General features: G+C 35.8%; 1 protein-coding gene and 1 long non-coding RNA gene across 29 annotated transcripts in view; both read left to right on the top strand.

Moving 5' to 3' along the window:
* The window catches only part of adgrb2 (adhesion G protein-coupled receptor B2), a 328746-nt gene that overhangs the window by 73301 nt on the left and 228464 nt on the right, over positions 1-26981 (top strand). For all 28 annotated transcript variants that reach the window (XR_009267175.1, XR_009267174.1, XR_009267179.1 and 25 more), the window contains one exon: positions 16062-16890. Coding sequence is in view for 22 of the 28 variants with exons in the window: in XM_058752678.1 (XP_058608661.1) it covers positions 16077-16890 (814 nt within the window). In the remaining 6 variants the exon portion in view is untranslated. The remainder of the gene's footprint in view (positions 1-16061; positions 16891-26981) is intronic.
* Positions 21622-25802, top strand: LOC131525284 (uncharacterized). Its single transcript, XR_009267180.1, has 3 exons — positions 21622-21839; positions 24386-24460; positions 25015-25802. It is a non-coding gene; the product is annotated as an uncharacterized LOC131525284 (long non-coding RNA).

Raw genomic sequence — 26981 nt, 5'->3', positions numbered from 1 at the left:
TGATTTGATTTATTATTATTATTATTCAGCTGTTTTTATCTATTTATTTGCATTTAAACAGAGCTAATTTTATTTGAGAAGGTCAAATAAATTTGTGTCTTACAGATATGCTTTGCGATTTATTTTATTTTAGTTTAGTTTATTCAGTTGTTCTTCGCTATGTATTTGAACTGGGGTAACTTGGGAAGGTCCGAAAAATTGTATTTCACAGAAATGCTTCATTTCATTTCATTTCATTTCATTTCATTATGTGGTGTTTAGTGGGAGGGCCAAATATAATCCTCACCTTAACTCTTTAGGGTTTCACAGATGGGGCTATTACATCATAATTAAATGTCAACAAACGAAACAACAATGACGATTCATAGTAATAGAGCATATGCACCAAAGCTGGATCAGCTCACCGAATCCCTTCATAACCAGCACACATTTGCAGAAAATTACCGTTGTTTGGCAAATAAATAGTTTACAAACATTTGCATGCATATATTCCGAATTTTATTATTTGACCCTTATGTTATACCTCAAATCACAAGGGATTTATTGTTATATTAACATTTTTCCAGTCACCAAACTCATTCTCTCAAATGCCTTGGTTATTCACAGCTTATATTGACTGCATGTCCCTGCTAAAATGTAATTATATACTAAACATCAATTCTTTGAAGTAAGCAAGCTGTTTGTCATAAAATTCTATTCCAGCCATGCAGGGAATGTTTGTTTGATGTAGTATGCATGCCATAAATGTAGCAGGAATGTGTTGCTGGCCATGGAAAATGCATCTGATGAGTCCTGGTGTGTAGCTGAGATTAATTGGGTCATTGGAGAGCTTGTGTTGGAGCTGAAGTTCGGGCCACCTCCGAGCGTTTAAAGAGAAGCCCATCGCTGCAGAGACCAGCAGAGGGGATGTATAACAGGGCTGCTAACAAACGCAGCGAGCGAACATGGGTGCGGAGGAGAGACTCATACTAATAAATATTCACACTTTGCTGAAGGGAGATGGAGACCTCTTTTTTTTTTTTAGCTCTCCAGCTGCTCCATTAGGCCTCTGCTAAGAGGGAACTTTGTCTCAGTGCACGTTTGGAGCTAACAGATGGTGACATTTCAGCCCTCGCCAGTGTGAAAAAAGGTTTGGGGGCATGGGGTTGGCACACGGACACTGACACAAGGTTCATGTAGGGTCAGACGCACAGGTATGACCTACTGCCGATGGAGACAGATAGATGAAGAGTCTCATAAATGGTTTCCGTCACATTTGTTGAAATATTTTTGAAATTATCCACAAAATTGAAAGAATATACCAAGACTTACCGAATTCCAATTGCTTGTGAACTCTTCTCTGGACAGAGCAAGTTTACCTTGAGAAGGTCAGATCAATTTATATTTCAAAGACATGCTTTTTTGTAATTATTTTATTTTATGTTTATTTAGCTGTTCTTAGCTGTTTATTTGGACAGGACTAGTTTAACCTTAGAAGGTCAGATTAATTTGTATTTCACAGACATGCTTTTTTTGTGTTTATTTTATTTTATATATTTACTCTATATTTACAGCTGTTATTATTCAGCTGTTATTTGAACATGACTAATTTTACTTTGAGAAGTTTAGAAAAAATTGTCTCACAGACATGATTTGTGAATTTTATTTTATTTTAATGTTTTATTATTATTATTATTATTATTCAGCTCTTCTTAGCTATTTATTTGGACAGGACTAGTGTAACTTGAGAAAGTCAGATAAATTTGTATTTTACAGAAATGTTTTTTTTTTTTGATTTGATTTATTATTATTATTATTCAGCTGTTTTTATCTATTTATTTGCATTTAAACAGAGCTAATTTTATTTGAGAAGGTCAAATAAATTTGTGTCTTACAGATATGCTTTGCGATTTATTTTATTTTAGTTTAGTTTATTCAGTTGTTCTTCGCTATGTATTTGAACTGGGGTAACTTGGGAAGGTCCGAAAAAATTGTATTTCACAGAAATGCTTCATTTCATTTCATTTCATTTCATTTCATTATGTGGTGTTTAGTGGGAGGGCCAAATATAATCCTCACCTTAACTCTTTAGGGTTTCACAGATGGGGGCTATTACATCATAATTAAATTAGAACATTTAAGCAATTTTTATAAACCGTGCTTAGAAAAAAAAAAAAAAACATTAATGGTGTGCATCTTGAGACAAAACAATGGCACTGATATATTTTAAGATCAGTCAGTGCAAGTTTCTTTCAGTTGAAACAGCTCAGACTTACATTTAGGCTTAAGCCTTGTCTGTGAAACCGGGAGTAAGTTTTATTTCAATGTGTTTCATCATGTACATCAGTTTGACAATAGATGCTCCGATTTCGTTAATAACTACAGAGATCCCCGAATGAGCACATGAAACGTCCTGTGTTAATTTTAACTCTGTCGTGATTTGGAAAAGTAATCCTGTCTGAATAGTGCTTTTGATATAAGTCTCAGACTTTGCAGGTGTCACTTGGTTAATGGCAGCATTATGGCAGAGTCTGGCTGATGAGAGCGGAGACGACAAGAGCGAACAGCCTCACAGTCGGCAGATTAGAGGAGCTCAAACGGCCTGTTTCAGGATCCATTTGAATTATTGATGTGCCAAATCCTTTCTGCATGTGTCTGAGTGTGTAACTTCAAATGTAGGCTTTTGTGTGTGCCAGCGTGTGTTCCTACCCAGATAATGGTCTGTTGTAGTGTATGCATTAAGGCTGGGTGGAGTGATGGTATATACCATGTGAAATTTAGAAATGTATGAAGCACTTATGCTGTGGTAGATGTTTTTGTGAAGCTATCACTAGGCAGGACTGCTTTACATTATTGACATGTGAGAGTGATGAAGAAAGAAATGAAGTAATGCAAAAATACAGAGTGGGACATGTCGAGAGAGAGATGAAGAAGCGCTGTTTATTAAGGCTTGAAATGCAAATTACAGTTTAGATGTTTATGGTTGCCAAGCAACAACTTACTGCATTAATATTTTGTGCAGATGTCTGTCTGTCTTCTATTTTATGGAGCTTCTAATGTGGAGCTTCCTTCCAGAATGTACTCATAAGTCGGAACTATCCATTTTATAATATTATTATTATTATTATTATTATTATTTTGTTGTTCTTCTTTATTGAATCTTGTATAGTGTTACATAATTTGAAGCTGTTTTGCATTTATACATGATTAATTTGTTATTAATTATTTTATCTTTTGGTTTGCATCCATTAAGCAGGGTTACTAGTAAAACGGAAACTATTTCAATAATTTTAATTAATTCAAATAAAGCTTATAAATACAAATATTAGATGAAAAACTTAACTTGAAAAAAGACATGAGAAAAATGAGAAATACTGTTTTGACAACTAATTGAAATAAAATAGATTAAGTTTAAGTTCTAAAATGAAAACTAAAACTGAAATAAAAATAAATGAAAGCGAAATAGAAATATGTAAAAAAAATAAAATGAAAAAAAGACAGTTCAAAAAGCTCATAAAATTACTGTCTTAAAAATTCAATGAAAACTGACAATGTAATTCATATTGTTTATGAAATTAAAATTTAAAATCATCAGTAAAATAATCATTTTATATGTGCGTGTGTGTGTGTGTGTGTGTGTGTGTGTGTGTATTAAGGATGTAACAATATTATCAATATCGTGATATCGCAATAGCAAAACTGCCTCGATATTATTGTGGTCACATGATGATATGAAGCGATAGGTCTTCCGGGCAAAAAGTGTAGTTTTCCTTCAAAATAAAAGCTCTACTGCTGCTGCCATCAAAATAAAAGCTTAAAAGTGCATTATGAATTGCTGACAGCTAGGGGTTTAAATGCAGTCCAAATTGAAAATATTTCTTTCAAGTGTATAAATTAGGAAATAAGTATTGTAATTTCCCTAATGTAGTGTAAAGCAAAAATAATATACCTATGAAATATTCATTTTCATTTATTTTACAGTGCAATTGTTTTACAATATATGGCTATTACTGTTATTACTATTATTATTATCTAATTTGTTTGACTTCCTAAAACATCAGTGTGAATGTAATTTAGACTGAGACAGTATATCACAAATAAACCTGGTTGAGTCCCCTTTAAAGCTCAGGTACAAGTCAATTCACTGCCTTTTTTCTGACTTAATTTATCTTAATTAAGAACATATGCATTATAGAATAATATAACTTTAAAATGTACAAAACTTTCTTTCTTTTTTTTCCACATTTCTTTTTTTTTTTTTTTTTGTAAAATATCATAATAAATATATTATCGTGGACTTCATATTGCGATAGTATTGCATTGTGACATTTTTATCTCATTAGATCCCTAGTGTGTGTGTGTGTGTGTGTGTGTGTGTGTAATGATATAACATGTCCGTACATCACTTTTTGACATGACAAGAGTCCAATGGAGCTGTGAGTTCACCCATCAAATCTTCATTAACCGATAGCAGCTTTTATATTTGGGTCAAGTGCAGAGCATTTGAGTTGTGTATAAAACACAAAACTGACAGGAGAAGCTATAGATCTGAAACCTACAGATGACACACAGCATATCTAAGTCTCTGTAGGTCACCGAAACCACACATAGTAAACCCGCAACTAGGGCTGCACGATAAATCCAAATGAAACCGAAATCGCGATTAGACAGAAGCTGCAATTGTCATGTGTATCTTTCAGTGAAGCACGGTTCTGTGATCAGCAGTAAATCTTGATCCGAAGGCGAGAGGGCGCTCTCGTGCGGGAACTACAAATACGCCCTGTAGAAGAAACCCAGGAAATGCCTACAGCAGTTGCTGAAAAAACAGAAGATTTAACTGATTTCATTTAACGTTACTAATAAACACACGACTACGACAGTATATAGTTTATCGGAGTTCTTATTATTATAATTTTCATTGTAATAAAGTATATTTATAATGCAATGCCTTTATCACTGCTTAGAATGAAACATGTTGTGTGCCTTATTCTGTGTAAGAAGTCACATCATCTCACAGAAGGATTTATTTCAAACACTCGACTGACATTATAAAGTGAGTTGGGAGTAAAAACGTTGTTAAATGTGGTATTTTCACATGATTTGATAGAGCAGCATTTACTACACAGAGCCATAGTTCACTGAGAAGCTACGCAAACGATTTCTTCAATTTCATAATCACGTCAGCGAATTATTATTTTTTTGCGTAACCTGTCAGTGAACTACGGCTCTGTGTAGTAAATGCTGCTCCATCTGAAAGCAGGTGATGGAGATTTACTGCTGATTACAGAACCGGCTTTACTGACAAAATGTGCATGGAAATTGCATTCGATTTAATCGTGCAGCCCTACCCGCAACACACGATAGACATGCGTTTGTGCAGCAAAGTGGCTCTCTCACAATTCATGATGTGACATATAGCTATTTGTGAAGTCCGGTTGTGTTCACACAGCGCAGGTTTTCCAAGAATGCGTTTGTGAGTCCTAAAAATAACCGTACTGTGTGTGAATATAACCGTATTAAGAACTCAAATACAGGACTGATAACCGTATTTTGCTGCCATGTGAACCTGGCCCTAATCTCATTCTAATGCTTGTCCATGTGTTGTTTCATGGCGTTCCAGAAAAAGAAAAGTCTTTCCAGTGTCCTGCTGCACAAACAGGGCACCACACATCAATAAATTATAGCAGGGTTGAGGGTTGGCGAGGGGGCGCTGTCAGCTTGCTGTGACTGTTGTTTGAGCTCCCGCTGTCTTGCAGAGAAATCACACACAACATGTCACTGGTTTGTTCTCCCCTACCTTATATAAACGTCCCTCTCAAAGCTTATGAATTTGTCACAATGCCCCATAGGCAAGGAAGTGTTCTTCTTATCACATACCGCACAATGGCCATAGACAGCCAAGCCAAGACACCCACAGCCAAGGCCATAATAGGAAGAAAAGGCCTAGCTTGATATTTTATCTTAAGGCAGTGGTGATAATCATACACTGATATGTATTTCAGTTATTTTTCTGATCATAATATACGTCCTTGTATTGATTATTGTTCATGTACATTTATATCACAGATGCTTCGAGGAATCTTGCTGGACGAAAGTGAAGCTAACCACACATAGCTGGCGCAACCCAGCACTACTCAGATCATTGTCATGTTACTTTGCAACTTGTTTTTATCGGTCACATGAATCCTTTATAAAGTCATGTGTGAGTAGTTTCTCATTGAAGCTGGTAGCTGTGGCTCTGTGTAGCACATTTGCTCTGTGTTCAGGAATGCTCTTTAAGGGTCTCCAGAGAAGCCTGTTGGACGAAAACAACTGCAGAAAGCCCTCAAAAGCCCTCAGCCCTCAAACTCAACTAAAATAAAACTCTTGGTGATGTTGCCATGGTTACTTCTTCTCTCATGTCTAATTTTTATATTTGCCCCTCTTGCTCCCTTTTTTATTTTTATTTATTTTTATTTAATTTGTTTATTTATTTACTTTTTTCTCATTTTCCTCACTTGTTACTGTAAATGCTGTCTGGAAAGTTTGTGTTTGTGTGAAGACCTTTGCTAGAGAGGTTTTATTTTTCTCAAGTATGCAGTATTGCAAAGAGTGGAAAAACAGTGTCAGTGTGAATGTTTTATTTCTGTTATATAACATTTCCAAGTGAAAACAAAGATATTAGAAGAGAAAAAGTCGGACAGGATTTGATTTTTCATCCATCGAGAATTGATGGTTCGTGGGTTAGTGTGCATTATACACAAAGATGTAAACTTTATTTTGTGTTTTCTCTTTTTTTGAATTTTATAGAGAAATCAGTATTGGTATCAATGATACTGACGTTCAGTCATGAAAAAAAGATGCCATTAAACAAATATTTTAAAAAAAAATACTGTCTTTATGTTGTTTGTACATTAATTTGAAGATTGAATGTGAAATTATTGCAATATAAAAGTATATTTAAAAACTTTAATGTTAGAGGGAATTAATCGCAATTAATTTCAGAAAAATGTGCGATTAATTAGTGATTTTTTTTTAATCGATTGACAGCACTTTTATATATATATATATATATATATATAATTCACAATAAGGTTTTTGATAAGAAATAAGAATTTTGATTTTAACTTCTGAGATCTCATTTAGTGTCCCTGTTAACGTTTATCTACTGGCATCCATAAGAGAGATCACAGGAAGCTTATCTTGCCGATTGCTGACTTCCTCACATTTATCACACTTCCTGCCAGCTTGCCGGCCATCGATCGGTTATCAACCAGTCTCAATCAATTCAGCTCAACGTGGATATTCATATTGGAAGATGTCACACAGTGCAGCGAAATAATGCATCACCCACATGCCATTTACTGCCATTTTTTGTATGATGTAACATTTACATGATAATTCCACTGACGTGTCATCTTTTTCTCTCCTGTCATTTAGGCGGCAATTGGCGACCTTCAAGGTTTAATGCTCACCCTGTCTTTCCCACCGTTGTAATTGCCTCAATATCTCCTTTGTCCCTGGAAAATTAAACCCTGTTCTTTCTGCTTTTGCTGCTTATTAGCCCCCTGCAGTGTGGATGAATAAATCAATGGCTAAAGCAGGGCAGGTCTAATGGGGAGTGTAAGCATGTCAATGAAAGAGAGGTTCGATGTTAGCCAGCCCCTGACCACGGGACACTCTGCGAGAGGCCTTGGGGGTCTGGATAAAATGGGTACGGTGCTGCATCCACTCCACAGAAAATGTAATTTAATCTTCCAGCATGTGGTCTGCATGACCTTGTTGTTGACGAGAGAGGAGCCGCTGAGCTTCTATCCTATGGGGTCTGCAACAGAGAGCTCATGTACATGTATTGCAGAGCAGAGGTGTATCTAGGATTTAAGGACACTGAGGGCTTATCCTAGAGTCACAACAGGGGGTGCAGGATTTCCTGAAGTATCCAGTGCACTTTAGAAGTATTAATAGATAATTGAACAACGGCATTGTTATTATGTAGTGTAGTGTTGGAGTTAATTTAAACAAAATCTGTCTGTCTGTCTGTCTATCTACACTGTAAAAAGTGATAAGTTGACTTAACTTAAAAAAAATTGAGGAAACCCGTTGCCTTAAAATTATTAAAATAAAAGTACATAATAAGTTAAGTGAACTTGACAATTCAATTAACTTATTTTTTAATTATCATTTACTTAAACATTTTAAGGCAACGGGTTTCCTCAATTTTTTTTAAGTTAAGTCAACTTATCACTTTTTACAGTCTATCTATCTATCTATCTATCTATCTATCTATCTATCTATCTATCTATCTATCTATCTATCTATAGGAAATAAAACATAAATATGATTAAATATATAAATAATATGTATAATATATTATTATAGTTATGAAATATTCACAGTATTAATTATTGTTTTGCATTTTTACAAATGTATATGTAAGCATTCATAATTTTCATGATATCAATTAAATATAGAAAATAAGATTAGATAGATAGATAGATAGACAGACAGACTGTTATAACTGAGTTTGGATTGCTTGGACGATCAGTACAAGTATGAAAAATATGATTGATGAATATCTATATTGTTGCTACAGTCTCATAAAAACTACTTTTTTTTCTTTTATCATGTCACTGCATCAGCAATGCAATGATACTGACTTTGGTCATGCAATGGGAGAATAAAGAAAAATCTATTCAGTACTGTAAACCTGAAAACCCAGAGGTATCTACTACTTTGGAGTTTTGGGTCATCGTGGCCTGAGAGAAAGTTGGTATCTCTCATTCGTAATCCCATCCCCGAGGTGTGTAGATAGAACCTGATGAATCAGAAACAGAAACGAGGGTCAGGTCTCTCACTAGGTGTCCTGGTTAGTGAAGCAGAACATTTAGTTTTTCTGCACGGTGTCTCAAAGCTGAGGGCTTTTACGCTTAGGGCTGTAGAAATGGGTCAGGGTTTTACTAGGCAAGCAGGTCGACACTGACCCAAAACTGTTCTTAAGGCGAAGACAGAACCCCTAGCTGATGTTTTTTGACCTTTAATCTCTAACTTGAACTCCTTGACACATTTAGAGTGCGTTAGTTATGATTACTTTGACCGAGGGAATAAGTGCTGGGAAAGACTTGAGCATGGGTTGTGGTAGCATATTGGTTTATACTTTTGGTTATACTGAATATATAAACATGTTGGGGTCAGTCTGTGGTATAGCATACTGTGAACTGGAAGGTTGATTTTACAAAACTTAATACTAATTTGCAAGGCATTTAGTCTCACAGAGCCGTTCTTATGAATATTGACATGAACTCTGGTTTGCACTGTAGCTTATTCTGCCCAAAGAATCTGTTTTACCGATTTTATTTATTTATTTATTAACATTATTATTTACATTGGTGGGTAAATCTGAAAATGACAGAATCTCATTAGACCAGTACGCAAAACATGGTAGCTCAAATAAGAGAGCAGAAATCTATGTTTGCATTTGTATGGCAAACACTAAAGATATTAATTTCTATTCTGAAATCCATCCAGTTATATGTTATAACTTGGGCATGCTTTCTTGTAGTTCAAACAGTAAAGCTGAAACCAAGTTCATGGGTTCAATTCCCCAAAAATGCATGAATTGAATGAATGAAGCATTTATATAACTGAAAGAAAATTAAATGAAATCTAAAAATAGGCCCGTGCCTTCAATGCAGAGTAACTTTGGAGAAAACATCTAACAAACGCACAAATGACATGATTGTGAATTATAAAATAGGCCTGCCATTGAGAGTAGGAGTGATAATACTGTTTTCCAGTGTGCTTTCCATTGATTTACTGTAGAGTGAATGCAGAATAGTTTGTTGTTAATTATGTATTCAATTGCAGTCTATTGATGAAGCGATAACTTAGTGTGTTAAATGTGAAATCTTTACATTTAGGACTTTTGAGTCCAATAGTAGAAATCTAGAACAACCGATCAATGCAGTTGTTTAAAGAGGAATCTGAACCATTTCAACCATTTGGTACGTAATATGGCCAAACAAGTAATGGTGCTGAAGAAAAATGATCCGCGCTCTCCAACACGTTTCATCCTTTTCCTGATGGGAATAAAAAAATAAAATAAAATAAAATCACCAGAACATCTGGTATTTTCTCTTCACCTCTGCTAAGTCCACAATACCCAAGTACATATTTTGTCCTTCAAACCTCATATGGAGTCTTGCTTAGACCTTTGGACATCACATCCAAAGGCAACATATGTGCCCTCAATCTAACCTTGCTTTTGCTGCATATCCAGCCTGCACTCCTGCATGTGAAAGGTCATTATGGCATTACATTAGCTTGCTTTAGGACCCACTACAGGGCCTTTGATACCCCCCGAACGGCCTGGCTCTCCTCCTCCGGTCCTACGCGGCCCCAAGGTTAGCTGAGAATCCTTGTATCCATCAATCAAATGTTCAGATGGATCTTGAACATGTACACTGACGATGGATTCACAAATGTCAAGATACCGCTCTCATCTGTAATGACACATGGCTGGTTCAGCCTAACAGTTATGTAATTGTTTGTGAGTGTGCATGTTTTTGTGTGTCGCTGTGTGATTTTGTACCCTGGGGATCTGGACTTAATGAGCTGGCTTACCTGACCTGAACATAAAAGTTGCAAAAGCTTTGCTATTGTGTAAAGAGCAGCTTTGAAGTCATTTGACAGTGTTAAAGCCAACCATAGGTACGGGTAACATCACATGATGAGTAGCTGACAAAAATATTTCAGCAAGCCATTCTAGAGTTTTCATGTTCTTCTTTATCTTCTCCTTTCATTTATTTATTAGGCTATTCTTTCTAAACGTGAATAAGCAAAGAGAGAAAGATCAAGATTAGATGCTGTTCTTTAAAGGTGTGTTATTTATGCATCACATAGCATCAGCAAATCAAAGCATTTTTTAAAACTTCTTCAAACAGGTTTCTCAAAATGATCTGTGATTGGTTGGACAAACAGATAGCCCCACCCCCAAAATAATGCTATTGGTTGTTGCTATGTTAGGCTGGATGAGCAGATTAAACAAACAAAGGCCAATATGGGAAGCCAAATAACCCAAAAGTGGGACAAAACAGCACAGAATTAAAGAGTGTGTGCCGCGCTGACCTAACACAGCTCAATGGACCAACTTCTCTTGCTAATCAACCTACGAAAGGCTTACCCAATGCATATTAAAGAATCTAATAAAAAAATCTGAGTTTTCTAGCTTTAAGTTCATGTCTGTTAGCTTTGCGCTCATCTGTATGCTAGTGTGCTCCTAAAAATGGGCTTTTAGCAGATATACACATTTAAAAGCCTTTCTTTCCAGAACCAACCCTCTGCACTGTAGATTTCTGTTAATTAAAAATGTATCTCGAATGAGAATCCCCGCCTTACAACCAAACAGCAAGTAACAAATCATGATTCATGACTGTGATGTAACAAAAGTCTGTTGGCTATTTAAATAGGACGTGGCTTTAAATATGCCCCACCCAAAACTTGCGTTCTTTAAACTGAGATAGGAGCGTTATAACAGAAAAAAATAAATAAAAATCCATATTTCATAAAAATCAAAGCCATCCCTGCATCTCTAAAGATCCCTGTGTCTGCACTGTCTTTCATTACTGTTTCAGTTTCATCTCAGAACCTATTATTTCCAGACATGCTCCTTACTCTGTTTTTGCCTGACCTTCTATGTCTTTCCCACCTTTTTTCAAGCTTCTTTTCTCAGAGGTGGTTTAGTGTTTGATTTCTTTGTGCTGCTCATCTGTTGTTACTGACAGCTGCTTACTGGTGTACTTAATGAACAGGAATATTGGCAAGCAATTATTCAAGCAAGAAGTATTCATTTGTAAAAAAAAAAATTAAAAAAAATGAAAATCTGTACACAGAAATGTATTAAGGTGTATGCACAGGTGTAACATTATTGTATTATCAGTAACACATTAGTTTAGGGACCAGTTCTCACTATTAACTAGTTTCTTATTAGCATGCCTACTATTAACATTTTGGCTGTTTATTAGTATTTATAAAGCACATATTCTGCATGACCATATTCTACATCCCTAATCCTACCCAATACCTAAACTTAACTACTACCTTACTAATTATTAATAAGCAGCAAATTAGGAGTTTATTGAGGCAAAATTCGTAGTTAAGGACCTGAAAATAAAGTGTGACCAGATTATATATAATATATACATTTAATTGTTAGATCCTACATCAATATTGCTGGGGCTTTGGGCCTTTAGAATTGTTCTCACATTTTACAGCATCAACACTGGCCCTGGAAGTTGCAACACTAATGTGCTAACACAGCTCGGTTGTGATATATTCCCTTGGGTTTTGCCTAACTGAAGCATCTCATCCAATATCAATTAAAAGTGTTTTCTTGCCATCTCTGTTTTTCTCTGATTTTTACAATTGCTTTTTTAAGACAGGCGCTGCTGGCATTGAATTAATCCACAGGGTAGTACAAACACATGAATTCTGGTGTGATGATTTAGACTCAAATCAGAAATGTATCCAATCCAGGACCACATATGAAAGTAGAGCAAATCGGATTTGAAAGGATTTGTTCACACGACTCAGATTAGTGTCACATGTATACAAATATTCAGATATGGCCTGTCTGCACCCTGCAGTTTAAAATAGCCAGTGAAAAATCTGTTCTTCATCACCATAATCCCACAAAACAAATCAATAAGTAAATAAGCAAACGCATGATCAGATAAGCATTTTTCAGTAATATGAGGAACGAGAGAAGTGATAAGCACCTTTGAAATGGAGTGCAACTCGCTTCTCTGTGCCAATTCATACAGTATTTATTTATTTCTTGGTAGAATAATTAGTTTGTGCCATTTTGTTCATGTAAACCCTTTATTCCAGCCATCTCATAATAAGCTTGAGTCAGGAACCTCTCATCAAATGAAAGATGTATCCACTTTAAACTCTCGTATTTTCATCTGCCTTGTCTAAAGGCCCCTCTCCAGAGCCAATTCTTAGCTCCATTTAACTCGCTTCGCTGCTGGTGACTGATTCCAGCACACCTCATACACGGAGCTAATGGGCTTCTGGGATGCATCGGAATATTCATAACATCCCAACAGATGCATGACTAGACAAATGCATTTTATCTTTATATATTTAACTTTTAATGTTCCACCTATATCTATCTATCTCTGTGTGTGTGTGTGTGTGTGTGTGTGTGTGCACATGACCTATTTATTTTATATAATTTTTTTTTTATTGAAACAGTCATAATGAACAAGTTGAGAAAATAATGTCAGTATGTCATTTACAAAGGATTATAACAGAGGAAAATAAATTATAATTTTGGGTTTCCATACACATAAACATTAATACATAAAGTTGTATAATTTAAAAACTTTAACAAATCTCATAAAACTCCCATAAAATCTCATCATAACCCTGTAACTGTCAGAAATAAAATCACTATCAGAAAGAATCAGAAATGTGTAAAGAGAGAGAGAGAAAGATCATTTTAAAATATTTTTTTACATTTTATTTTTTTATCAAGATGACAGTTGTAGAAAATATAATGCCACACACCATTCAAACTTAAAACATTTAAATATTTTATTAATAGAGTTTTGATCAATCGCCCTTCCTCATGCTTGAATTTATGCTCCAAAAAAAAAAAACTGTCTGAATGTCACATTGAATGTCTGAATTGCATTTTAAAGTATTTTTAAAATAAATTAATAGACAGGATAAAAAAAAAGAGTTGTCATGTCATGTGCCACGTCCTATTAATCAAAAACTCAAATACCTATAAATGTGTCACAGTGGGAAACTAAAGGATGCATGTGTGCGTGAGAGTGTGGGAGATTAGTTGAAGGGCTAAACCCTCCACAGAAGAGTCATCAGTCTTCTCAGCACATCCGTCAGGGATTTCAGACATCGGAGAAAAGTATGCGTGTCCGTTTTGTGTCTTTGTGAATAGGATTGCGACCTTCACAGAGAGAACACGCAGCCCTGAAATGATTTACAAGTCTGCTCTGAGTGAGAGTGGGAAGGAGGAGACGAAGGGTGAGACAGAATGACAAAGAGGCAAAAAGGAGGAGGAAAGTCAGAGATTTCCACCTATTGATCCAGGTGGGAGTGTCAGGAAACCCAAAGGCCCTCCAAATGAAGGACGTCCCACCGCAGCCTACTGTATGCCAGTAATGTGACCCACTAACCACATGTAATTAAGACAAAGGGACCAGTGCCAGAGGGGCGGGCTGACTGAATGAAAAGTGAGCGGTGGCTCAGGAGAGGCTGAATTGGGGCTTCCAAACGCAGCTGTGGAAAAAGGCTGGCGTGAGGAGCTCTGGCAGGCAGGAATCAAGACCGAAGGGGCTGATTTACAGGAAAACTTTCCGGTTCATTAATGCTGTCAGAGAGCTTAAATGGCCCGATATGTGACACGACCGTTCCTCTCCATCTCACCCTGTTTTCTCCTGTCTCAGGTTTTCTGTTGTCATTCTCGTTCTCTCTGGCTGTTTGTTTTTGACACTCTGCAGTGTCTCCGCAGAACAGATTAAAGAGGATTAGTGATGTAAATCTGTTAATGAATCTAATATTCAAATAACATTGTGTTGCCCTTCTTGCAATCTCTCCTTCAGAACTTCCCTTCTCTTTTGTTTTACCAACAGAGTTTTACACAAATCAAATGATGAAATTTAGCAGTGCTGTTTTAGTATGATTGAGGTACTATTATAGTTATTTTTATATTTTCTGTTTTCATTGTAAATTTTGGTTAAAGCTTTAGTAATTTTGTTTTTGTAATTTTTAATAGTTTGTGTTGTTTGTTTCATTAGTATATGATAGTGCTGGGCAATGATTAATCGCTATTAATCGCATCCAAAATAAAAGTTTTTGTGTACATAATATGTGTGTACTGTGTATATTTATTATGTATATATAAATACACACACATACGCATGTATATATTTAAAAAAAATGTTATATGTATATATTAAATATATTTATATATAATATTAATTATATGAGTACAACTATATACATGTAAATGCATGTAAATATTTTCAAAATATATATACTGTATGTATGTGTCTTTATATATACATAATAAATATACACAGTAAACACACATATATTATATAATCCAAAACGTTTATTTTGGGTGCGATTAATCGTTGATTAATCACACTAGATTAATCGCACTAGAATATGAAGAATGTTAATGAGAATGTTGTTAATTTATTTCAGTTAACAATTATTTAACAAATTAATTAATAAATGTATTTATTTTTTCTTGTTTTAGTTAACTATAATAAACCTGGTATTTAGGGCTGTGATGACTAACTGGTAATAATGAATGAAAATGATCAGCAGTGGATTTTATTATGGATTGTTTATGCTGTGCTTGGAGAATCATCATCAGTGATGTAGAAAATGAATAATTTTATATGTGTAGTGTATGATTGTATATGCAGGTGTGGTTATGATTTTGAGAGGCTGGTTTTTTTTTTTTTTTTATGGACACCACTTGTATCTTGCTGTTTTGTGCTTTCAGCATCATTTTAATTGCTGTCTTCCTTTTGATCAAATGAAACAAAATGACTATGGACCCCACAACACTGCAAACCCCAGCAGAAATTTTATTTTGATTAAAAACTTGTAATAAAAACATATGTTAAGGCAAAGATGGTGTAAACAAGATGCAATTAAGTGCTATTTATATTTGGTGCAAACAGTATCTACCACTATGTACTCTCATCATAGAAGTTCTTTGTGTAAATAGCTGCTGTCCTTTGTCAAATATAGGTTCCGGATGAACCCAAATTGAAACAAAATCCTACAGTATAAGCAACATGGGATGATATTAAATATGATGATTTGATATTAAAAGTAGCATATATATATATATAGTAGTAATGTTTTTTCATGAGAGAACATCTTGTTCTATTTCTGTTATTTAAGATGATGCATGTATTGCAATAGATTTAAATATTGTTTCAAGAAAGAAAATGAGCAAGATTAATCATAGACATATTTGACAGATTAATTAATTAGTTGTTTGACCTCACTGAAATGGTGTTTGGATCACTCATCTGTATCTCTTTCTTCCCCCGTAGGACAAATGACATAGGATGAACACTGCTGGTCATCTCTGTCTGTCTGTGCTGTCATCCCTTTTTGCACTGGCCTGGGCTGTGGAGCCGCTGGGTCAGGCTGCCCCCTGCTCCTCTCTGGTGGCTGGGGTCTTATACGGCTCCTTCTCGCTCAGGGACCTCTTTCCCAGGCCATCGGCTCTGGCATCTGGATGCTCCTGGACTGTGGAGAACCCTGACCCCACCAAGTACTCGCTCTATTTCCGCTTCAATCGCCATGCCGGCGCCTGCTTAGCTTTTTCCCCACTAGTGCTGCCCCTGGACCACTACCTCTCAAACCAGACCTGTGGCCCCCCAGACCAGCCCACCTTCCCCTCGGACCCTGAAGCTGTTGAGCTTTGCATGGTCCCAGGACCCCACACCTTCCTGCAGTTCGATAAGAACTTTGTGCAGCTGTGCCTGACCACTCATCCCAACAAAGAAGGCGACAATGGAGATGGGACGTCTGAGGGCCAAGCCCCCTTGTCAGCGGAAACTCTGGACTTCCGGCTCGTAGAGGTTCTGCTTATTAATAATGAGAATTCAAGTCAGTTCACGTGTGGAGTCCTGTGCCGATGGTTCGAGGAGTGCTTGCACGTCGGCTCAGGATGGGAAACCGAGAGCTGCAGTATCACCCAGACGGGATGCGTTTGTCCCAACACGGCCCCTCCGGTCTCCCTTCTGCCCACTGCACCCCACAACCACTCTTTAGATCCCAGCGCGAGCGTGTTGCAATCCCCACCCGATGACTGTTGTGTCACACAGCTGCATTCAAAGAATGGCATCGCTATAGCACCCAGGGATGTCCGGCAAGGTAAGCCAAGCTTATTTCTGACCAGCTGTTAGCGGTTTCATTTACAGCCTGCTCCATTAAAATCAATTAAGCTGCTTTACAAGCTACTTTGTTTGATTGGGTAACCATGGGCTCGTTTTGGATCACAAGCAAAGTGTTTCACTTTCAGGTTGATTTGATTTGGAGAGCTCATTTTATATTTCAATTATTAGTCTCTAATTACAAAAGGGAAAGTAACTTTAAAGTGCTTGGAACTGCCTCCAATCAGGATTAGTGTTTGTGATAAAATAGTAATCACTGACTCCCCTTGGATGTACTTGGTTTGGTCCAGCTGATACTTGGTGGGGAGGCAACACCTCCATGTGTGCTACTTAATCTTTTACACTGTGTTCTAACTGGGTGTGACTCAAAAAGCTTCTAGTGACAAGTAATCTATCAGTAGAAGCTGAACATTTTGTGTTTATTATGCAAGGTTAGGTCTGGTCCTCAAATCTGATTGGCTAAGCAGCGTTTCAAGAGCTCTGATATTTAGTGCAGCACTTAGAACTGAATCAGTTCTCAGTATAGTAGGATTTCAAGGACTCTTCCTGCAAGATATATTGTTAAGCCAGTAGATGGCAACAAATAACTGTATTATAAAGACTCATTGAATAACTAAACTGATTAATTAAATACCCCTGATTCAATCAGGAGTAAAGTCATTCATTCACTGAACCACTGCTTCATTCAGAAATATAGCAAATTGACAGTTTCTGAACATTCATTCTAGAAAACAATTTCTTACTATTTCTGCCACAAAAAAAAAAATAGTAAGAGTAGCATGCTAGTATATAGGTAGTTCTGAATTCTGCACATTATGAGTAAGCCTGAATCACTCATTCAACTGATTTGTTCAAAGACACTTATTCTTTCAGAAATTAACGTGTCATTGAACCACTGTAACGATTTGTTCAAACCGCTGATTCATTCAGGGGAAAAAAAAGCGATTTATTCAGTGCGTTTACATACACCCTCATAATGAGATTATAATGACATTTTGGCAATATTGCAATTAAACTTTACCTCATGTCAACGCAATACTTCGATCTAAATAATGCGATAAAGCTCATAATCACAGCAAGCATGATCGTATTAACATACTGTAGGTGGTGTACGCATGTAAACACCTTAATCGCATTATTGCTGCTCTGACCAAAGTGCGCATGTGCTTGTGACATACATGAATGAAGTGCCACGCACCTGCTGTAATACACAGATTAGAAACGATGGTGGGAAAGAAAGCATTGCATTTCTGGGGGGCCGAGGAAACAGAGTTCATGTTGTCGACGTTGCGCGTCATGAACATAATGGAGTACACTGATTGACGAAAACACTGAAATGGGGACATTTTTAGGCATGTCACAACAAACATGTCCAAGGCTGGATACACAAGAACCAGTGAACAAATTTGCATTCACTGGATTTTAAAAACAAAAAGCACAATGCATACGCAAACCCAGCTGAAGAGGCATTGCCATCACATTTTACGGCGCTGAAAAAGCATGAAGATACAACCATACAAAAGCGTTTTGCATTAGACGTAAATAAATTAAAATAGCAGCCAGTAACACTTCTACACTTTCTTAGTCCATCATTTTTGCTGTGCAGTGGGGTATGTGAATTAAGGCCGTAAAAATAATCACAATTAATAACGTATAATGTGAATAATGGAAATTGCATGTAAACGGGAGTGAAGCTTTGCTCTTGACTTGCAAACATCATAATGTGATTAGATCCTTACTCTGTTTATTGGAAATAATCGTATTATTTGTGTGCATGTAATTGTAGTCATTGAATCACTCAACTGATTTGTTCATCACTACTCAAAATTAACTTGTTTATTGTGCTGCTTTTTAAAACACAACTTCACAGTAGCTTGTACCAGGTATATGTGTTTCAAAAGTTTCGTGACAGGAATAGAAATCAAGTGTTTGACAAAATATTTTTAGGAGAGAGTACCCTGCTAAAATAAAATGAACAAAAAAACAATAGAAGCCCAATAGAAACCATCACAGAAATTCTAATGGTTTCCATTAAAATACCATTATAAACCATTAGCTTTTTCCAGTAAAACCATTACAAAATTCATTTTTGTAGTGTGTTTTGGGCATTTTTCCATTAGGATTTAACATCCCACCAATAGAATCCATCACATACCAGTAGACACCATTATAGTTTCCATTAAAACCAATACAATTCCCATTAAAACCATTACATTTTCTATTGTGTTTTGGGCAGGGTTCTATTGGTTTTTTCAGCAGGGTAGCATGGAAGAGATTTATTGCTTGTTGGTGTATCACGCCAGGTGACCAGATTTAAAACGGTATATCTAAAATCTGTCACTTGTCATTTTGTGTTGTTGCTTCGGGGTTGTGGGTGGATATAGAGGTAGATGACAGTTCATGGGCCTTGTTGATGAATTTTAAATATATATTTATATATTGCCATTTTTCAGGTCAACTTTCCCCTCTTTTCCCCTGTTGTTTTCAAAAAATCTTCCTCGATATAAGAAGCCATAGGCAATCAACGCCATTGATAGACTTCATTATCGCAGGTCACATATAGAAACATTCTGCTTGTGTTTCCGATTGAGAGACAGAGAGAGTCAGAAAGTGCATTATTGACGCCGAAAAAGAAGCGACTAGAAGGGGAAAGTGAGAATGAGAGGACGTGTATGTGCACGCATGCTTCAGCCGGGCTTTTCCTGGCTCGCTCTAGTGCCTCTCAGCTAAAGCCACACTGAGTTTTATCCTCCCTTGAGTCAGCATGCTGATTGGCTGTGCCAGACAGGAGGACACTGCCAATATGCCTGTTACAGAGATGCAACCTTCTCCTGTGCCCGCAAAGACTGCACATTAAACGGCCTTCTTCTCAAACCTGACATCACTGACACCAGCCAATTTCAAGCATGGAGAGTTCTTCTCTGGAAAGATGTTGACGGTATTTTTAGGTGTATATTGGGAGATTTTTTTCCTTAATTAGGCCACTCTGGAATAGAGGATATATAGCATCCTGCACAGTCATTGCAAATGATTCAAAATCATAACAAATTATGCAGGAAATTAGAGCACTCAGGCATATAGGTCTCTTAACTACTATGCAATGTAATAATCCACCTAATTTTGCAGTGCAGAAGTAAGCTAGTTATTTTATGGGGATGTGTGAGACTTCATTAGCTCCTATAGGTAAATAACTAGAGAAATAACAAGTGTATTAAACTATTTGTGCTACAAATCAGTGTTTATAATTATGACAATACATTAAAATATCAAGTTCACAATGTCAAGCATCATAACGAGCTCTTTTGTACAGCTAAAAATAACTGGAAACGAATGACATTGGAAGCCTTGCACGTTCAAGTTACAAATGGCTGAACCTGTTCTTATAGTAAAAATAAGGTGGATGTGATAATTAGACCCACAAGGATTCTGCACACTTTTTTCATATTTACGGTAAGGGCAAATCTACTGAAATATGTGGAATAGGTTTGAAAATGAAAAAAGGTGCACTTTAAGTATTTCCTTATTAACGTTTTACAGTAATGAGTTGATTTTTGTAAAAATATGATTAACATGCTGGAAAAAAAGTATTGATTAAACCATTGAAAATATTATTAAAACAATCATGTATTCTCACATGAGGTTAGGGCTTCATAGCTGTCACCTAATAAAAGCTTTTTATTTTTACATGAAGTGGGTCTTTAAATATACTCATTTTATTGTACCAGCACTCATCTATTGTTGTCACAACACAAATGAAAATAACTAAGTGCGCCTTATACTGAAATGTGCCAATTTTCTTGATAGCAACTGAAAATTTCAGCCAAACGTATACACATTTTCTTTTTTTAACCTATTTCAAATCCACTTGTTTTTGTACAATTTTGTAAAAGACACTGGTCTTCCCATTCTGCAGGGCATTCATCAGAGATCTATTTTCTACTGTAATCTGCGTATGTTGAACTGCAATTAAATCTTTTTGTTTGGATGGGAGATGAACCCAACACAGACAAAATTTGTTTCTGTGAACTGTCACCATCCCTTGGTTTGCAAATTATTTAATTACAGGCGTGTTATCTGAAGGCTTAATTGGACTAATTATTTAATTGTCTTCAGGCCTAGGTATTTCTTGCTCATCTCTGGATCAGAGACAATCACTATACTCAAAGCCCACGTGAACATGGAACTTCTCACTCCTTTGTGTGCCGCAGCCTTGAGATTAGTTTGGTGAAGACGGAAAAAAATCCACATGTTGTTACGTGTTGTAGCTTAATAGAGGCTAATTGGTGTGATTGCATGCGTGATGTTGATCTAGTTTCCTGTAGACTGAAACATCAGCTTGCAGGCAGAAGAAACCAGATTGCCATGCTGCATTATCTATTGTGCTTGAGTTAATGTTGATATAATCACTCTTTGATTACATCCATTAAATTTTTATTTTTTATTTTTTCCTCTCCAAAAAGCGCCTCGTGCATTGTGCGTTTCTGGAGGTCCCTGTCTGTTCTACATAAACAGCAAATGTTGAATGTTTTCAGATCTCTAGTGTGTATGTATATACACTGTAACAAATTTACATTTTGAAAAATTGTGGGAACTGACAAATATTGACTCAAAAAATCGCTTCCCAATAATTATCCCCGAACCAAAAAATGCATTGTAGTAATTTTAACTGAAGGTCTTAAGTTATAATTAAAAATATGCAGTCACCGAACATATTAAAATATGCTCCGCCAATCTATCAAGCAGAAGTGAAAAATCTGTGTTAGCCGAACAAGCTTTGCAGCAAAAAATGCGTGTACGCATGCGCCTGAGAGAAACCGTTGCTGTAGTGAATTCAAATTCCTGTGCGCGGGAGAGCGAGAGCGAGAGCGAGCGGAGCTGATACCGAAGGGCGACAGATCATCATTTACAGACGGATTTTCTAAAGTTATGGTGAGTATACTGAGTTTTGTATTTATGAAGGCATGTTTCACATACTGCATTGTATTTTGCAGATGAATTCACGCCTTTACTGGTGTCATGTTGGCGTTTATAACCTAGTTTAGCCCAAACTGATCTCTCGGTAGGAGTGTGCGATAGATATCGTCGGTGATAATATTGTAATGGTTGTTTCAACGATGTGGGATTTGACATTATCCTGTAACTTATATTGCAAAATCCAAACAAAACACGCATAACTTACAGAGTGCACGAATACATTAATGTTATGTGATGAAGATTATTCTAGTGCGTGTGCGCATTTGCAGTGCATCACTGCATTATTTAGTCTTTACAACAGTTCAATAAAAGCAGTTAATATTAAAGGGACTTGCGTTTTAGGCAAAGTATTGCCTGTTTTTGCTCTATTTCCCCAACATAAAATCATTCCAAACACAGCCATGGCACTATTTTGCATCCCTGAGCAACATGCTGTGTTTCGGTCCTGATTGAATTAACCGTTTAAATTATTCGGTTCAGTCGCAATGACTCACTTATTAAAGTATCTTTTCATTTTTTAAATAATTGTAAATATCAGTATTCCAGGTTTTATGTTTAAAATATCAAAACAGTATTTATGCATGTGTAACTGCAGGTTAATTCATGTTCTGCATTAAACAGTGTGTGTGAAAAATAAATAATCTAAATGCCACTTCAGATGCAGCTTCTGTTCCCTCTGCATTGCAAAGATTAATTTTGTTGATACTGATTTAATTTGATTGGTAACAGCCCAAATGTCCTATTATTCTAATTGACTGATTAAATGTAAGAATTTGACGCAAAAGATGATGCACACTTTTAGAAAAAAAAAAAAAAAAAAAGGTTTTGTAAAGGTAAAGACCAATATATCGATTTACCAATATTTTTCTGATATTTAAGCATTTTACCATAATCGGATATCGGTTTTGTAATATCGGATTCACCGATAAACGCCGCCATCTGGCCACAGGTAGCCTACTTGATTTGCTGTAGTTAGTAAACTTTATTTAACATAACATCCATCATATTAGATATATTACATAAATGCCTGATATACAGTTTATACAGCTTGGCTCTAAGAAATAGATACGAACTCACAGAGTCACGTAAGATAATCCGTCAGTCTGTCCCAATAAAGACTTTTGCCTGAATTAAATAATATGTAGCCACGAATGAGCGCATGTTGGAAATAAAGGTGCTGAATTTAATTCTCTCTCTGTTGTCTATGCTCATTGTTAGTCTCGTGAAGTCTGAGTCACGTAGGCTAATCCGTCAAGTCCTCTCCAAATAAAGACTTAACTTTGCATGAATTAAATAATACAGCCATGAAGGAGCGCATGTTGGAAATAAAAGCGCTGAATTTAATTCTCTCTGTTGTATATGCTCTTCATTAGTCTCGTGAAGCCGCTTTCATATTGCTGTTCACTCAGCCGCTCAGGGAATGCTACACCACGGCCACCGCATGTAACTTTTAACAAGATTCACTTGTTTAAAACACTAAATTATATTAACATTTACTATATAACCATTATTTCGTTAATAAACATCTAAATAAATACTTAGCTATAGAAATTAATTATTTATTATCTCCGCAAACGATCGCAATTTGAGTAGGCTATAGTTCTGTGTAAATGCATAGATGAAACGCACTGTCAGCAGGCATTTCATAATCTAGAATGATAAAAACATATTAATAATTATGATATAACATACCAGTTGAGAAATGCAATAAAACACGGTGTTTTGTTTGTTATATTTCAGTGTTCCAGAGAATATTATTCAGTGAATTAACATTATCCAGTGAAATATTCTTCACTCTTTAGCCTATTAAACAGCTTATGAACCTAAAACTGTAGTTTAAAATGAAGTTATGACTCCTGTCCTTTTATTTTCTCCATTTGAAATTAGCTTATTGTTAAAATCAGTGTTGCCGCTGATGCTTTTTATAAATACAATGTATTTATTGTTGTAATATGATTCAATTTACAACAAATATTAAGATTAAATTTAACACAAAAGACTGTTAATTTTCAACTTTTTTTTTTTTTTTTTTTGTTTAAGATAACTGAGTGAAGTAAGTCCATACTTCACTTTGGTTTTTCCTCCTTTCAGTCATTTATTTACTTATAACAGTAAATAAATATCGGTTCTGCATATCGGTTATAAAAAAATCAATATCGGTCGATCACTAGTAAAAATCAATTTAAACTTATTGGAAAAGATTAATTTCTATCACTGCTGTGAACTGAACACCACACAGAATATGAAGAATATCCACAGTAGTCCTTAAGATACTAGCACAATAACACACTCAGCAAAATATTGTCTAATTATCATTATCGATAAAATCCCAGAAAATATTGAGATATAATTTGTCAATATCGCACACCCCTATCTCTCAGTTACCTAAAGTTACTATTTATTGAACTAAATGATTTTTATCTCACTTTATGATGAATATGTGAAATGTATGAGACATAAGAAATACGTTTCTGCTATAACTATCTTTTTGTTCCCGTTAGTGTAACCCACCATTGCTAGTTCTGAGCTCACGAGGCACCATTTGCTGTAGAAAAGGAACCACTACGAATTTCACAGTGAGTATTTAACAGTAGTTTTTATTGGATATATGTTTATTCCATATTGGTGCCAAATACTATTAGCTCTTAGAAGGGCTGTGCAAATAATCAAATGTGATGATCATGCGCATCTTGTCAGTAAAGCCGGTTCTGTGATTAGTCGTAAATCTCCTTCACATGCTTTCAGATGGAGCAGCATTTAGTTCACAGAGCCGTAGTTCACTGACAAGCAACGCAATATCGCGTTCAAAATGGCAAATTAATCGCATTCAATTTTGAATGGCTCTGTGTATTAAATGCTGCTCCATCTGAAAGCACGTGAATGATATTCATGACTAATCACAGAACCGGCTTTACTGACAAGATGCACATGATCATTGTATTCGATTATTTGCACAGCCCTAACTCTTAGATGTAATTTGTGAGGAGTTGCTTTATTGAGTGTTGCCATGAGACTTGGCTCGGTGTAATGTAGGCTGCTAATTCTAATGCAGACTTAGTTGACATTGCTATTTTATACGTTTCTTTCTTTCTTTCTTTCTTTTTTTTTACATGGTACATGAACCCCACAGCTGTAATGAAAATGGTAATTCTTGAAATAGTAAGCAGCAGCAGTTGCACTTCAAGGGCCCTGTCAAGTGTGCTGAATGTCTCCGGTGTCCTGGAAGAGGAGGTGGTGCTTGAAAACTTAGGAGACTTTGTAAATGCATTTATTGTACTTTTTTGGATTATTGTATGTACTCATCCTGGAGTACAACAAAGTGATAGTTTACCCAAAAATGAAAATTCTGTCATTAAATACTTACCCTCGTGTCGTTCCAAACCCGTAAGACCTTTGCTCATCTTCAGAAAACAAATTAAGATATTTTTGATGAAATCCGATGATGAAATTTGTTTGATGAAATTTTTGATGAAACAACAGTCTTATTACTGTGGAACGAAGTGAGGGTAATTAATGACAGAATTTAACCTCAAAGTACCTCTTAAGAGTTTTTTTTCTTTTTTTTTCTTTCTGGCAAACATTTGAAGTGTAAGATGCAGTTTTTATGAGCTCAAAGTACCTCTTGTGAGAATGTTCATGTGAAATTACTCTAAACACTGGGTGAAGTAACCTCCCCATTACTTAAATTTGATGGTGTTTTTGACTATTTTTAATGTGAATGCATTTGCTGTTTAATGTTTAAATAGTTAAGATGCAGTTTCATGAGCTCAGAGTACCTTTTGTGAGAACGGTAATATTCAGTGATATTAACCTAAACACTGGTTGAAGTAACCTCAGATAGATTATTACCATTATTAATCTAATTATTATTTTATGGTGTTTTACATTTTTTGCATGTTTGTGAATGTATTAATGTACAAGGTGCAATTCATCAGCTTTGTGTATCTTATGAGAATTAAAATGTATGATTTTGTAAGGTATACTGTGCAGAAAATGTCAGTGTATTTAAAATTTTAAGGTATTTTCACAATATTGTTGTATATTTCATTAAAAGTATTCGAATATGGCAGTGTTTCATGTCATCGTTTAATATTTTTTTCCTTTTCTTTTGGGACAACAGGGAATAAACAATTCAGTAAGGCTGCCTTAGCAATATACATTTACCAATATACATTTTTAAATTAGGTAAAACAAAAAATGTATGCTACTAATATTTAAAATATTTAATTGGGCCAATAACATGGTTTGGTAGACTTCTTTTTTCCCAACTTCCTCAACATATTTCTCATTGAGCCGATGTTAAAGGGGTGGTTTACTGTTTTTTTTCTAGGCTTGATTGTGTTTATGGGGTGCAGTGTGTTGATGCTTCGTTTTTTTAAAAACGCATTCTTTTTCATATAATTTACCTTTATTCCACACCGCTCTGTCCCTTCTCTGACAAACGCCTCGATTATTTCCTGTTTTTATGAAGCTCCTCCCTCAGAAATAAGTGATGGGCTCTGATTGGTTAGCTGATTAGCTGTGTTATGATTCACTCAGAGCCATGAGGTGTGTTCGACTTCATGCGGCGCCGCACAGACCTATCGGCGAGAATAGCTGCTTGCAGTCGGGGGCGGAATTGAAAGCGGAGACGTGAAGTCGGACTCTTTCTGCTCCCAGTAGTGATGCTCTCGCGGTGTTTGGATACTCTTATCACAGATGAAGTGAATAACATGCAATATTTGTCAAATGCACTGTTTCAGAAATGTTTTCATGAGCAACATAAACACTTTTTATATACTGCTTAATACAGGGCCATCTGTTCAAGAATAAAGTTTAACATAAACATGTAAATACCAATAAGCCTTTACCAGTGTTTTTTTATTATTAAATGTGACTCATTATAACATTGTGACTATACAGTAAAAAAAAGCTTTTACCGTTCTAAAAACAGATTTGTGGGCAGTATTTTTTTTTATTATTATGCAAAAATTATACAAAGGTTTTTACAAGCATATACAACTCACAAGAAGTACAAAAACAAATAAACATTCATAAGAATATGTAAAGTGAAACAATTCATGCCAGGGGTAAAATTACAACAATTTAAAGTAACAA

Source organism: Onychostoma macrolepis, chromosome 19 (genome assembly GCF_012432095.1).
Source record: "Onychostoma macrolepis isolate SWU-2019 chromosome 19, ASM1243209v1, whole genome shotgun sequence".
Lineage (NCBI taxonomy): Eukaryota > Metazoa > Chordata > Actinopteri > Cypriniformes > Cyprinidae > Onychostoma > Onychostoma macrolepis.
Note: the sequence above shows the minus strand (reverse complement) of the source record. Positions and strands in the feature narration are given on the sequence as shown.